General features: G+C 40.3%; 1 protein-coding gene across 4 annotated transcripts in view; it reads left to right on the top strand.

Moving 5' to 3' along the window:
* STAG1 (STAG1 cohesin complex component) overlaps window positions 1-13,731 on the top strand; it is a 407,390-nt gene that overhangs the window by 290,098 nt on the left and 103,561 nt on the right. For all 4 annotated transcript variants that reach the window (XM_034957447.3, XM_034957449.3, XM_034957448.3 and 1 more), the window contains 2 exons: window positions 1,545-1,659; window positions 10,258-10,375. In XM_034957447.3, the coding sequence (XP_034813338.1) occupies window positions 1,545-1,659; window positions 10,258-10,375 (233 nt within the window). The remainder of the gene's footprint in view (window positions 1-1,544; window positions 1,660-10,257; window positions 10,376-13,731) is intronic.

Here is a 13,731-nt window from a genome sequence, read left to right as displayed (position 1 = left end):
TATGCAATAAATGGAATTATTTAAATTGGCACAAACTGGGCATGGTGGCTCATCCCCATAATCCCAGCACTTTGGGAGGCCGAGGCAGGTGGACGACTTGAGGTCAGGAGTTTGAGATCAGCCTGGCCAACATGGTGAAACCCCATCTCTACTAAAAATACAAAAAATTGGCCTGGCATGGTGGCACACGCCTGTAATCTTATCTACTCCAGAGGCCGAGACAGGAGAATCTCTTGAGCCCAGGAGGCGGAGGTTGCAGTAAGCAGAGATCATGCCATTGCCATCCAGCCAGGCCGACAGAGTGAGACTTCATCTCAAAAAAAACATAAAATAAGCCGATCACGGTGGCTCAGGCCTGTAATCCCAGCACTTTGAGAGGCTGAGGTGGGCGGATTACTTGAGGTCAGGAGTTCGAGACCAGCCTGGCCAACATGGTGAAACCCTGTCTCTACTAGAAAATACAAAAATTAGCTGGGCATGGTGGCAGGCACCTGTAATCCCAGCAACTTGGGAGGCTGAGGCATGAGAATCGCTTGAATCTAGGAGGCGGAGATTGTGCTGCTGCACTCCAGCCTGGGTGACAGAGTGAGACTGTGTCTCAAAAAATAAATAAATAGATTGGTATATTTCAGTTATCAGGGATATTCATATTTTCCTTTTACCACCCCTCTGAAAGTCACCCATTAAACAGAACCTTCTCTTAAATGATAGCTATATAGATTATAGATATAGCTTCAAGATAAGTTCTCTAGTCCCCTAATATGCCTTCCTCCTCACCTGCCCCCCCAGAAAAACTCAGCTTCTCTGTGGTCGTTTTCTGGTAGAGATTGGTTTATTTTAATATCACATGAAATTATTCTCATTTTATTCAGTTATTTTGCCTCTCATTTGAGAGGCCTACTCTGACTTTTATGTATAAACTAGTACATGCTATATACATATACCGTTTTTTTTTTTTACTTTTCTTTATAACCAGCAACAGTATATACTTACCTACCGTTTATTCACTAAAGTGAGAGCTCCATGAGAACAGGGATTTTGTCGTTTGTTCCTAAGATCCCTTTTACCTAGAGCAATGCCTAGAAATAAGATACCTTTAGCAATTTTTTTTTTTTTTTTTTTTTTTTTGAGACATAGTCTTGCTCTGTCACCCAGGCTGGAGTGCAGTGGCGCGATCTCAGCTCACTGTAAGCTCTGCCTCCTGAGTTCATGCCATTCTTCTGCCTCAGCCTCCCGAGTAGGTGGGACTACAGGCGCCCGCCACCACGCCCGGCTAATTTTTTGTATTTTTAGTAGAGACGGGATTTCACCGTGTTAGCCAGGATGGTCTCAATCTCCTGACCTCATGATCCACCTGCCTCGGCCTCCCAAAGTGCTGGGATTACAGGCGTGAGCCTCTGCACCTGGCCTGATCTCTGATGCTCGTTCTGCCTGCTCCCCCTTTTTGTTGTTGTTGTTGTTAAACACTGAAATGATTTGTGTGTTGAGGGAAGACTAAAGTTCATATTCATGTAACTTTGCAATGCCCTGTTTTTCATTTCCAGGCTATTTAGCAGACATGACCCACAAGCAGAAGAAGCATTAGCAAAGAGGAGGGGAAGAAACAGCCCGAATGGAAACCTCATTAGGATGCTGGTTCTTTTCTTTCTTGAAAGTGAGGTAAAAAATGTTTTAAGATAATTCCTTATTTCTTTTATTATATTACATTTTAAATGTCAATTCATTTTAATTTTTTTCAATCAAATAAAAAGTCTGTTTCTTATAAAGTTACCTTCATGAATTGCATGATATAGAATCAGTCCTTTACCTTTTGTGGAAAGGTGTTCTGAATATATATGTAGGTGTGGATCAACACTGAATACAGACTGGCAATTGTTAAACTTTTACAGTATTGCAATACTGCATATCTTTTTTTTTTTTTTTTTCTTTTGAGACAGGGTCTCACTCTGTCACCCAGGCTGGAGTACAGTGGTGCGATCTCGGCTCACTGCAGCCTCTGCCTCCCAGATTCAAGGGATTGTCCTGCCTCAGCCCCCCGAGTAGCTGGGACTACAGGTGCCCACTACCACGCCCAGCTAATTTTTGTATCTTTAGTAGAGACGGGGTTTCACCATGTTGGCCAGGCTGGTCTTGAACTCCTGACTTAGGTCATCTGCCCACCTTGGCCTCCCAAAGTGCTGGGATTATGGTCATGAGCCACCATGCCCAGCCTGCATACCTTTTTATTATTGTTGCCTTTTGTTTTTATGCCTGTAGCTTTTACGTTACATTAAACAGTTTTTGAAAATTGTCAGACTGTTAATAACATTAGTTTTATCTTGTTTGAAAATTATTTAGTAAGGAGAAAGAAAAATACAAATTCATGTTTTAATTGATAGTTGTACGAGCCTCATAGCAATATTTCCATGTGCTATATTCAGTTATTGCTTAAACAATTTTGTAATTAACACTTATATGTCAGGATCTGTTTTCTCAAGTAAACTTCGGTTCTTCCACCAAAATGGTGTGGGTTTTTTTTTTTAATATATTGTAATCTGTATTTCCTACTACTGCCGTGTCATTGGGGAAACAGTAAATTAAACCTGAAGAACTCCTGAATAACTTAACTTCTTCATTTAGAAATGCTTGAAAATAGAGTTGCAGGCCAGGTGCAGTGGCTCACGCTTGTAATCCCAGCACTTTGGGAGGCCGAGGAGGGCAGATCACTTCAGGCCAGGAGTTTAAGACCAGCCAGGCTAATATAGCAAAAGTCCGTCTCTACTAAAAATAGAAAAAAATTAGCTGAGTGTGGTGGCGCACACCTAATCACAGCTAATAAAGAGTCTGAGGCACAAGAATTGCTTGAACCCAGGAGGCAGAGGTTGCATGCAGTGAGCCGAGATTGTACCACTGCACTCCACACTTCGCGACAGAGCCAGATTCTGTCTCAAAAAAAATTAAAATAAATAAGCAAACAAAATAGAGTTGCAAAAGAAGTAAAGAACATCTAGAAACCTAGGACTCTCAATTTTATTTGTTAAAAAGTGTTTTTGATTTGTGCTAGAATGTCAGTGAAGAAACGATTCTATGAATGCTCAAGTTTGAGAGTAAGAGGGGAACTTAGTAGGAATAAGGAAGAGAGACACAAACAGGTAGCCTATATGAAAATTAAAATTGGAGAAGAACTCAGTCAGTGGAGTGAAGGGTGTTAGGGCAAAACAGCAGAAAGTGGTGAAGGAGTTGCTGCCATTTTTTAAGAGAGTTACCAATGACTAGAGAAATAAAGTCAGAAACAAAACTAGCTAGAGAGTTGAATTTGAGTAAAGAATGTGTTTAATAGTATTTTAAATGTGTATGCAAATTACCTGAGGATCTTGTTAAAATGCCAGTTCTTATTCAATAGCTCTAGAATGGGGCCTGAGATTCTGCATTTCTAACAGTCTCCAAGATAGTGCTCATGGATCACACTTTGCATACTAATGATTTGAAGCATTATTTTCTTAACAAGCAAGGGTGCATGTATTACAGAATAAAATGCAAAGTGTGAATTTTTTTAGTAAAACACTAACTACCCCATAAATATCACATGTCTAGTAAACCATTTCAACTTACACTCTTACCTCCCTTAGGTTTTTTAGAGGAATGGAATAAAAAGTAGCCAGACATGGTGGCTACTTGGGAGGCTAAGGTGGGAGGATCCCTTGAGCCCAGGAGTTGCGCAGGCTGCAGTAAGCTATGATCGCACCATTTGCACTCCAGCCTGTGCAAGACCCTGTCTCTAAAAAAAAAAAAGCAACAATAGTTTCAGAAATTGATAAGTATGAGATAACTACTAAAAAGTTTAGGGAATATGATGATCTTCGCTAACTGACTTTGATTATTCATTAAAGGAAAATGTTTTTTATCTCTGAAAGCTCAAGGGCTTTTCAATTTATTAAAAGGCATGAGTACTTAGTTTCAGGCATTTTGTCTTTTATTTAAAGAAGTAATTTGTAATGTTTATTACTGCACAATTTTCAGATGGTCTTACTGTATTCCTGTGTTTGCTACCATTTTCTAAAGTCTTACAACAGAATTAGAATGTATTTGCCAGCTGTATTACATTCCTTTTTTTTCCTTCTTTTTTTTTTTTGAGACAGAGTCTTGCTCTGTCACTCAGGCTGGAGTGCAGTGGCGTGATCTCAGCTCACTGCAACCTCTGTCTCCCAGATTCAAGCAATTCTCATACTTTATCCTCCAAGTAGCTGAGACTACAAGTGTGTACCACCATGCTTGGCTAATTTTTGTATTTTTAGTAGAGACAGGGTTTCACCATGTTAGTCTGGCTGGTCTCGAACTCCTAACCTCAAGTGGTCCACCTGCCTCGGCCTTCCAAAGTGCTGGGATTACAGGCGTGAGCCACCACGCCTGGCCCTGTATTGCATTTTTCACAGCTACAAAAGCAACTGCAAATAGTATTGAAAGGTTTCTGGTTGATTCTAATGATTCATGGTGTTTATGTTGACTTTTATGGTATCCTGTGTTTCACAAGAAATATTCTTTGTGAAAATCTCTCCTCTTATCTTTTTATACTAGTGTACACCTAGGGTGAATGCTTAATGAAGCCATATTCTCATAGTATGATGGTATTCCAATTGTGCTGTACTCTGAATTTCTCTGTTTTACTGTCACACACTTTAATTGGTAAAATTTTGTAATAGACTTGTGAAATACTGAATTTAAAGAGACTTTAGAAATAATAGAATAGAAAGAGTCTTTTTTTTTTGGGATGGAGTCTTGCTGGAGTGCAGTGGTGCAATCTCCGCTCACTGCAACCTCTGCCTCCTGGGTTCAAGCGATTCTCCTGTCTCAGCCTCCCGAGTAGCTGGGATTAGAGGCATGCACCACCACGCCTGGCTAATCTTTTTATTTTTAGTAGAGATGGAGTTTCGCCATGTTGGCCAGGCTGGTCTTGAACTCCTGACCTCAGGTGATCCACCCTCCTCAGTCTCCCGAAGTGCTGAAATTACAGGCGTGAAGCACTGTCCCCAGCCAAGGGAGTCTTTTATAGATTAGTTACAGACTGATATGGTTTGGCCCTGTCCCCACCCACATCTCATCTTGAATTGTAATCCCCATGTGTCAAGGGTGGGACCAAGTGGAGATAATTGTATCATAAGGGCAGTTTTTCTTACATGGTTCTCATGGTAGTAAGTCTCACGAGATCTGATGTTTTTATCAATGGGATTTCCCCTGCACAAGCTCTCTTGCCTGCCACCATGTAAGATGTCCCTTTGCTCTTCCTTCATCTTCTGCCATGATTGTGAGGCGTCCCCGGTCATGTGGATCTGTTCTGTGAGTCCATTAAATCTCTTTGCCTTATAAATTTCCCAGTCTCTGATATGTCTTTATTAGCAGCATGAGAACAGACCAGTACACAGACATTTACCTGGGATTAACTGAACTGATTATTTTTTTCTTTATTTTACTGAAATGAGAAGTAGTAACATTTTAGTAGAATTATAAAATGTTGAATTGGAATCAGTTTGCAGTGCATGTAAAATGTGATTAAGAGATCTGCATAAACAAGTCAGTAACTTTGTTTTCTTTTGGTACCAAAAGGTGATTTTTTAAGATGTTTCAACCTGTGACAGTCATTGATTTCAGGTGACAAAATACCTTGTATTTTAGATGCATGCCAGATAGTTGGATAAGTCATACTTGAATGTGATAAGTCTGGATTTCCCTAGAGGTAGTATGACTCTAGAATTTATTATAAAAAGTGTGATGCAGCCAGGCGCGGTGGCTCATGCCTGTAATCCCAGCACTTTAGGAGGTGGAGGCGGGCAGATCACGAGGTCAGGAGATCGAGACCATCCTGGCTAACACGGTGAAACCCCATCTCTACTAAAAATGCAAAAAATTAGCCGGGCCTGGTGGCGGGCATCTGTAGTCCCAGCTACTCTGGAGGCTGAGGCAGGAGAATGACAGGAAAATGACATGAACCCGGGAGGCGGAGCTTGCAGTGAGCCGAGATCGCGCCACTGCCCTCCAGCCTGGGCGACAGTTTAAGACTCTGTCTCAAAAAAAAAAAAAAAAAAAAGTGTGATGCTTTTCAGAGGGATAAGGATGCTATTAGTAATTATTTCAAAACAACAAGAACAACCCAGAACATTTCTGGATAATCTGGCAGTATGGTCACCCTTCTTCTTTTTTTATTGTTTTATTTTTTGGAGACCAAATCTTGGTCTGTTGCCAGACTGGAGTGCAGTGGCAGAATCTTAGCTCACTGCACCCTCCGCCTCCTGGGTTCAAGTGATTCTCCTGCCTCAGCCTCCTGAGTAGGTGGGACTGCAGGCATGTGCCACCACGCCCAGCAATTTTTGTATTTTTAGTAGAGACGGTTTCACCATGTTGGCCAGATGGTCTCGATCTCTTGCTGCCCGCCTTGGCCCCCCAAAGTGCTGGGATTACAGGCGTGAGCCACCACGCCCGGCCAGTCACCCTTCTTATGAATGAGGAGGATAATTGTGACAGTCATTTAAGACAGGAAAATTGACAGCTTCTTATCGATATTTTTAAGAAATTTCCCAAAAATGCCAGGCACGATGGCTCACGCCTGTAATCCCAACACTTTGCGAGGCCAAGGCGGGTGGATTACCTGAGGTCAGGAGTTCGAGACCAGCCTGGCCAACATAGTAAAACACAGTCTCAACTAAAAATACAAAAATTAGCAGGGTGGCGTGGTGGGATGCACCTGTAGTCCCAGCTACTCAGGAGGCTGAGGCAGGAGAATTGCTTGAACGCAGGAGGCAAGAGGTGGCAGTGAGCCGAGATTGCGCCACTGCATCCTGGGTGACAGAGCAAGACTCTGTCTCAAAAAAAAAAAAATATGAAAGAGAAATTAAGGTACAGTATAGATTAAGAAATTTTATTATATTGTGTAGTAGGAGCTGTGTAGGAGAACAGAAACAAGGGAGGCCAGGCACGGTGACTCATGCCTGTAATCCCAACACTTTGGGAGGATGAGGCGGGTGGATCACTTGAGGTCAGGAGTTCAGGACCAGCCTGGCCAACATGGTGAAAGCCTCTCTCTACTAAAAATGTAAAAATTAGTCAGGCATGGTGGCAGGTGCCTGTCATCTCAGCTACTCGGGAGGCTGAGACAGGAGAATCGCTTGAACCTGGGAGGCGGAGGTTGCAGTGAGCCGAGATCATGGCATAGCATTCCAGGCTGGGCGACAGAGTGAGACTCTGTCTAAAAATAAAATAATTAAAAAAAAAAACAATGAAGGGAAAGAACCAAATCAAAGGACATGCAGTCAGATTACTGCCTAATAGACTCTATATGCAGATTATTACTTGAACATGTTTTCTAGGAAGTGAAAAATCAATACAATAAAAGGAAAAGAGGAGTATAAGAAACATTGGTGAGCAAATAAATTAAAAAACAAAAAACAAAAACCTTAGCGCTAAACCTAAAAACTATGACATTGATGTTTAAGGCAAATATCTATTAATTAGTTTTTAAATGTAGGAGTATAATGTTCAAATTAAATGAAGAGAAGTGAAAAATAGGCTAAGGATTTTGATAATGGAAAAATGCTAGAAAATAAAACCCTGAATGAAGGACAGATAAAGTAATCAAGAAAACATCACAAATAGAGCACAGAAAATAAAATGCCAGCAATATTTTCAGCATGAGTAATCCCAGTAAATATAAATCAATTAACATATTTTATTAAAATGCAGATTATCATTTGGGATTGAAGTAAATGAAGAATAGCTTTATGCTATTTACAAACACATCTTAAAATAACTTATAGGAAGTTTATAAATAATAGGCTGGATAAAGGCTGGAAATAACTAATAAATGATTACACAAAGATAGCAGAGGGGGCAATATCAGTACAAGATAAACCAGAATTAAAAGACCAAAAGCTTTAAGAGGGATAGAAAGGGGATAGTCTGTATTTATTGAAGGTATAATCTGCCAAATATATGCAATTGTAAATCTTCATATACCTATTCTACAGAAATACACATAATCAAGCACAAAAGCATATTCAGCTGATTTTTTATTGTAAAATATATAAAACAAAATTTACCTTGTTAAGTATACAGTTCATTGGCATTAAGTACATTTATAGTGCTAGGCAGTCATCACTGCCATTTATCTCCAGAACTTTTTCAAATCTTCCCAAACTGAAACTCTTTATTTTAGCTTAAAATAAAGCTCTTTAATTTATATATGTATAAATAATAACTCTTTAATTTAGCATGGGTTAATAGCAACAGTTTTGAAACTATTTATTTTTCTTTTTTCTGCTGCCATTGTTCATCTTTGACTCTTGAGTTGTGCACCTCTTGTTCCTGTCACTGTTGGAGTAATGTTATGGATGGTCTAAGGATAGTTTCTCAGAATATGCGAATTAGGAAAGTTTGAAGATATCTCCCTCAAACCTTTGCCTATATTGTTTACAAGCAAAGATGCTAATCAATTATTTACTCTGGCTTTGATGGAATTCACCAGGACATGTTGTGTGCATTTGAAATGCAGTTGAAATGAAGTACTCAATTAGTGTCAGAAGAGGCAGAGCATTACCTAAGTCATTAAAATTCACACTGAAACCAGCCTAGTAACATGGTAACCCCGTCTCTACAAAAAAAAAAAAAAAAAGCCAGGCGTGGTAGCACACTCCTATAGTCCCAGCTACTCCAGGGGCTAAGTTCGGAGGATCACTTGAGCCCAGGAAGTCAAGGCTGCAGTGAGCCGTGATTGTGCCAGTGCACTCCAGGCTGCGCAACACTGTGAGACCCTGTCTCCAAAGGAGAAAAAAAAATCACACTGAAGTTAAGAGTGATTATAGAGTTAGGAATGAGGAAGAAATCCAACTCAAGTGCTGAATGTGCCAAGATAACAGTAGATAACCAATAGTAGATCTAGAAGGGTGACTTTCATACTTTTGGGCCACTACTTCTGATGAGAAAAATATTTTCTCTGACAAGTACAAGCACATATAACAGATTACAGTTAATGAAATAGTATTTACCCTTTCTATGTGCTATGCACTCTTTCTACTGTGCATCATTTTTTGAATCTTAGTTCTCAATGCATTGAATTGGTTTAATAACCCAAGAATGGATTGCAGTCTGTAGTTTGACTAACACTGATTACCAGGACTGTTTAACTGAATGTAATGAGCCTCAAAAGTGGAAGATCTTTTATATTAGGGTGGAGAAGTTACTTGTAAGTAGCAGAAACCAGAACAATGCCAACACCTTCTGTACTTGCCTTCCCTGAAAAGCTTCATTAGAGTAATACTCTCAGGGCCCAGCATGGTGGCACACACCTGTAATCCTAGTACTTTGGCAGGCCGAGGCAGGCAGATCTCTTGAGGTCAGGAGTTGAAGGCCAGCCTGGCCAACGTGGTGAAACCCCATCTCTACTAAAAATACGAAAGTTAGCCAGGCATGGTGGTGTGGGCCTGTAATCCCAGCTACTCGGGAGGCTGAGGCAGGAGAATCACTTGAACGCAGAAGGTGGAGGTTGCAGTGAGCTGAGGTCACACCACTGCCCTCCAGCTTGGGCAATAGAGCAAGACTCCATCTCAAAAAAAAAAAAAGGATAATATTCTCCAAGGCTTAATGACTGGCAAGTGGTAGAGTTTGGTGTGAAGTGTTTGATGAAGACCTTAACTCTGTTTGCTTACTGTGGGAACATGGGCTCCAAAGAAAATTGTCAAGAGAATAATGACCAACAGAAAATGGGGGTTGAGTAAGGAATGAAATGAGTCCAGTGGAAATGAGAGTAGAATAGTGGAGAGATGGAGTAACTTGTATTTTTTACTTTGACTAAGATGACAGAGATGTGAAGTAAGTACAGCTGGTCCAAGAGTTTCTAATGGAATTCCGAGGGAAAAGGATTAATTTCCTTTAAAAAATAAAAATAAAGATAGTTGAAGAGACCGCAAGGAGTAGCGAAAAGTGACCTAGATCCAGCATATAACTTCAGAAAATTTTCTAACTAGCTATGCTCTGTTTCCTCATCTATAAATGATGTCATTGGACTAGGAGATCCTTACTTTTACTACTGTAAATGGTAAAAAGTTGATTCTACATACTGCATCCACACTATTGACAGTGGAATGTGAATATATATATTGTTCTCTAAGTGGTTTTTAGAATCATGGAAACCAAGCCATTTTAATTATGAAGAAAATGATTTCTTAACTCAAATTAGTATTAGTAGTTTCTTTATTAAATATTCTTTGGTCACATTTGATTTTTTCTTTTTAGTTACATGAACATGCAGCCTACTTGGTGGACAGTTTATGGGAGAGCTCTCAAGAACTGTTGAAAGACTGGGAATGTATGACAGAGTTGCTATTAGAAGAACCTGTTCAAGGAGAGGAAGGTATAGTATTTTGACAGGTTAATTTACATGATTTTGTATTTCCATTGATAGCAATACAGTTGTATATAGATCGCTTCTTAAAAATGAGCATATATAAGCATGTTGTGTCTTTTTGCCAAGAGAACAATTTGTTTTCTGTAACAAGTAAGGATGTGTCAATCGTTTCTAACATGTTTCCATATAAACACTGCCACCATGTCACATAAGTTTTTAAAAATCCATGTGTGTCATGTAATAGTCAAAAAAGTTTTTCTTTACTTTTTCCTTTTTAAATTTAAGTGACAGGGTCTTGCTGTGTCACCCAGGCTGGAGTGCAGCGGCCCAGTCATAACTCACTGCAGCCTTGAACTACTGGGCTCAAGGGATCCTCCCACCTCAGACTATGGGCACATGCCACCACACTCAGCTAATTTTTAAATTTTTTGTGGAGACAGGGATCTTACTGTGGTCCCCAGATTGCCTCAAGTAATCTTCCTGCCTTAGCCTTCCAGAGTGCTAGGATTACAGGCATGAGCCACTGCACCTGGCCAAAAGGTTTTCTTGATGCTGATTTGAGATACAAAATACTGACGTAACTTAATTTTTTTTTTTTTAAGTACATCCAGAATTTTTTTTTGCTTGATTTATATGTGAACTTTTAAAAAACCTTTTATGCATAATGATTTAATTAGACCACAGCCATCCCCTCTTTTGTTGCATTTTCTTTAAGATAAAAATCAGGAAATCAGAGATAAAGTCATTTACCTAGCTACTCAAGAAATAGGGGGACATAAGAGCCACATGATAATTTTTGAAGTATGCATCTTTTTATATGCTACTTAATAATATGCACAGCAAATTGAACATGTATACCTAATAAAGAGATTGTGTTCTAAAAGCTTATATGCATATTCGTTCGTTAGAACTAGAAATGCTTTTTCCTGTGTATGGTTACGTTTTCAAACTAGCCCACAATAGTACTTTAAAGAATTGGTAACTCATTTAATTCATACAACAGCTTTAGAAGGTGAGTGATGCCTTGAGGTAAGTGAGGCCCACAGTAGATTGAACATGGTCTTCAGAATCAAAAGAAAATTTTTGTGTGTGTGTGTGATTGAGTCTTGCTCTGTCACCCACACTGGAGTGCAGTGGCGCATTCTCAGCTCACTGCAACCTCTGCCTCCCAGATTCATGTGATCCTTCTGCCTCAGGCTCCTGAGTAGCTGGGACTGCAGGCACATGCCATCATGCCCAGCTAATTTTTGTACTTTTATTAGACACAGGATTTCACCATGTTGACCAGGCTCGTCTTGAACTCCTGACCTCAGGTGATCCTCCCGCCTTGGCCTACCATAGTGCTTGAATTACAGGCGTGAGCCACCGCATCTGGCCAGAATCTAAAGTAATATTAATTCAAATTTTTAACTCTCTCTCTTTTTACTTATGTCCTCAGATTTTCTAATCCTTAGTTTGCCTTTTTCTGTAACAGAGATTATTTCCTTGTGTACCTTATATAGCTGTGAAGATTAAGCAAGATACTGTTCTATTGAGTCCCTTTTCTGCTTCCTGTACCCTCCTGTGTGGTTCATCCTTTTGGAATATTACAAGAGCATAATGAGCCATCCCCCGCAGTAGACTACCCATGCAGATTACCGGGAGAGTGAGCATCCCCCAGTGTTCCTTCCAAGCAGTGATACTAATTTGTATTATCTATTCTGGCTTTAACATAATTCATTGAGACAAACAAGTTTGTGTTAAACCCAGATACACACTGGTAAACTGGCCCAAAATGCCTCTTCTAAACTAAAAACTTTTTTCTTATATATTATGTGTGACACAAATTCTTCCCAAACTTTTCTCAGACCTTTCAAGGAAGAGCTTATTATGCTATATTTGCCTCTAACTGTAATTATTATTTATTTTATTTGCACATGGTCTTTCACTCCATGATATCCTTAGTAAGAAAGTGGTCCTAGACCAGGTGTGGTGGCTCACGCCTGTAATCCCAGCACTTTGGGAGGCTGAGGTAGGTGGATCACCTGAGGTCAGGAGTTCGAGACCAGCCTGGCCAACATGGCAAAACCCCGTCTCTACTAAAAATACAAAAATTAGCCAGGTTTGGTGGCGGGCACTTGTAATCCCATCTACTCGGGAGGCTGAGGCAGGAGGATCACTTAAACCCTGGAGGCAGAGATTGCAGTGAGCTGAGATCTCGCCGATTCACTCCACCCTGGGCAACAGAGTGAGACTTCATCTCAAAAAAAAAAAAAAAAAGGAAAGATGGTCCTGTTGTTAAGTTGACAGGGCCCTCTGCTCACTAGGTGAAACTGTCCACTATATTTTGAATTCCCTTCACTTTTGTGATCACAGGAATATGAACCTCTGCCTTCCCAGCTTAAGCAATCCTCCGACCTCAGCCTCCCAAGTGGTTGGGACTACAGGTGTGCACCACCATGCCTAATTTTTTTTGTATTTTCAGTAAAGATGGGGTTTCACCATGTTGCCTAAGCTGGTCTCAAACTCCTGGGCTCAAGCAGTCCTCCCACCTCACCCTCCCAAAGTGCTGAGATTACAGGCGTGAGCCACCACTCCCCGGCTTACACATTCTGTTTCTAACTAACCTTAATATTTTCCCTGATAAAAATCAATTTCCCTCTAATGTCTACTGCCTTATCAACACTTGAGTAAAGGGCCTCAGGTTAGTATTCAATGGTAGGTTCCATTCATTTTCCTTACCTTGTTTGTAGCTATAAAATTGCCAGAGTAAGGTAGAGCTTCTTCCTATTCCAACTCATTTTCTGTATATCACCCCGTGTTCCATAAGGTTATTTCCAAGGAGAAGGGAGGCAAAGAATATAAATTAAGGGCAGGGCGCGGTGGCTCAGGCCTGTAATCCCAGTACTTTGGGAGGCCAAGATGGGTGGATCATGAGGTCAGGAGATCAAGACCATCCTGGCTAACACGGTGAAACCCCATTTCTACTAAAAATAGAAAAAATTAGCCAGGCCTGGTGGCGGGCGCCTGTAGTCCCAGCTACTCTGGAGGCTGAGGCAGGAGAATGGTGTAAACCCGGGAGGCAGAGCTTGCAGTAAGCCAGGATTGCGCCACTGCCCTTCAGCCTGGGTGACAGTGTGAGACTCCATCTCAAAAAAAAGAAAAAAATAAATATATAAATTAAGACGAGACAAGATGGTCTGCTTTGATATTGTTAACTTTCTCTCATGTTAATAAGATGTGTAAGTCAGTAAATAATAATTACTAAGTGTTTCAGTAATGAAGGTGGTTTAGGTGCATTTTACTTGTTAAAATATATACTATTAGGTGTTTCATTGTGGTTTAAATTCTGTTTACATTGGATTTTTTTAACTTCCGGTCAG

Source organism: Pan paniscus, chromosome 2 (assembly GCF_029289425.2).
Source record: "Pan paniscus chromosome 2, NHGRI_mPanPan1-v2.0_pri, whole genome shotgun sequence".
NCBI lineage: Eukaryota > Metazoa > Chordata > Mammalia > Primates > Hominidae > Pan > Pan paniscus.
The sequence above is the reverse complement of the archived record's forward strand: the minus strand, read 5'-3'. Positions and strand labels throughout refer to the sequence as shown.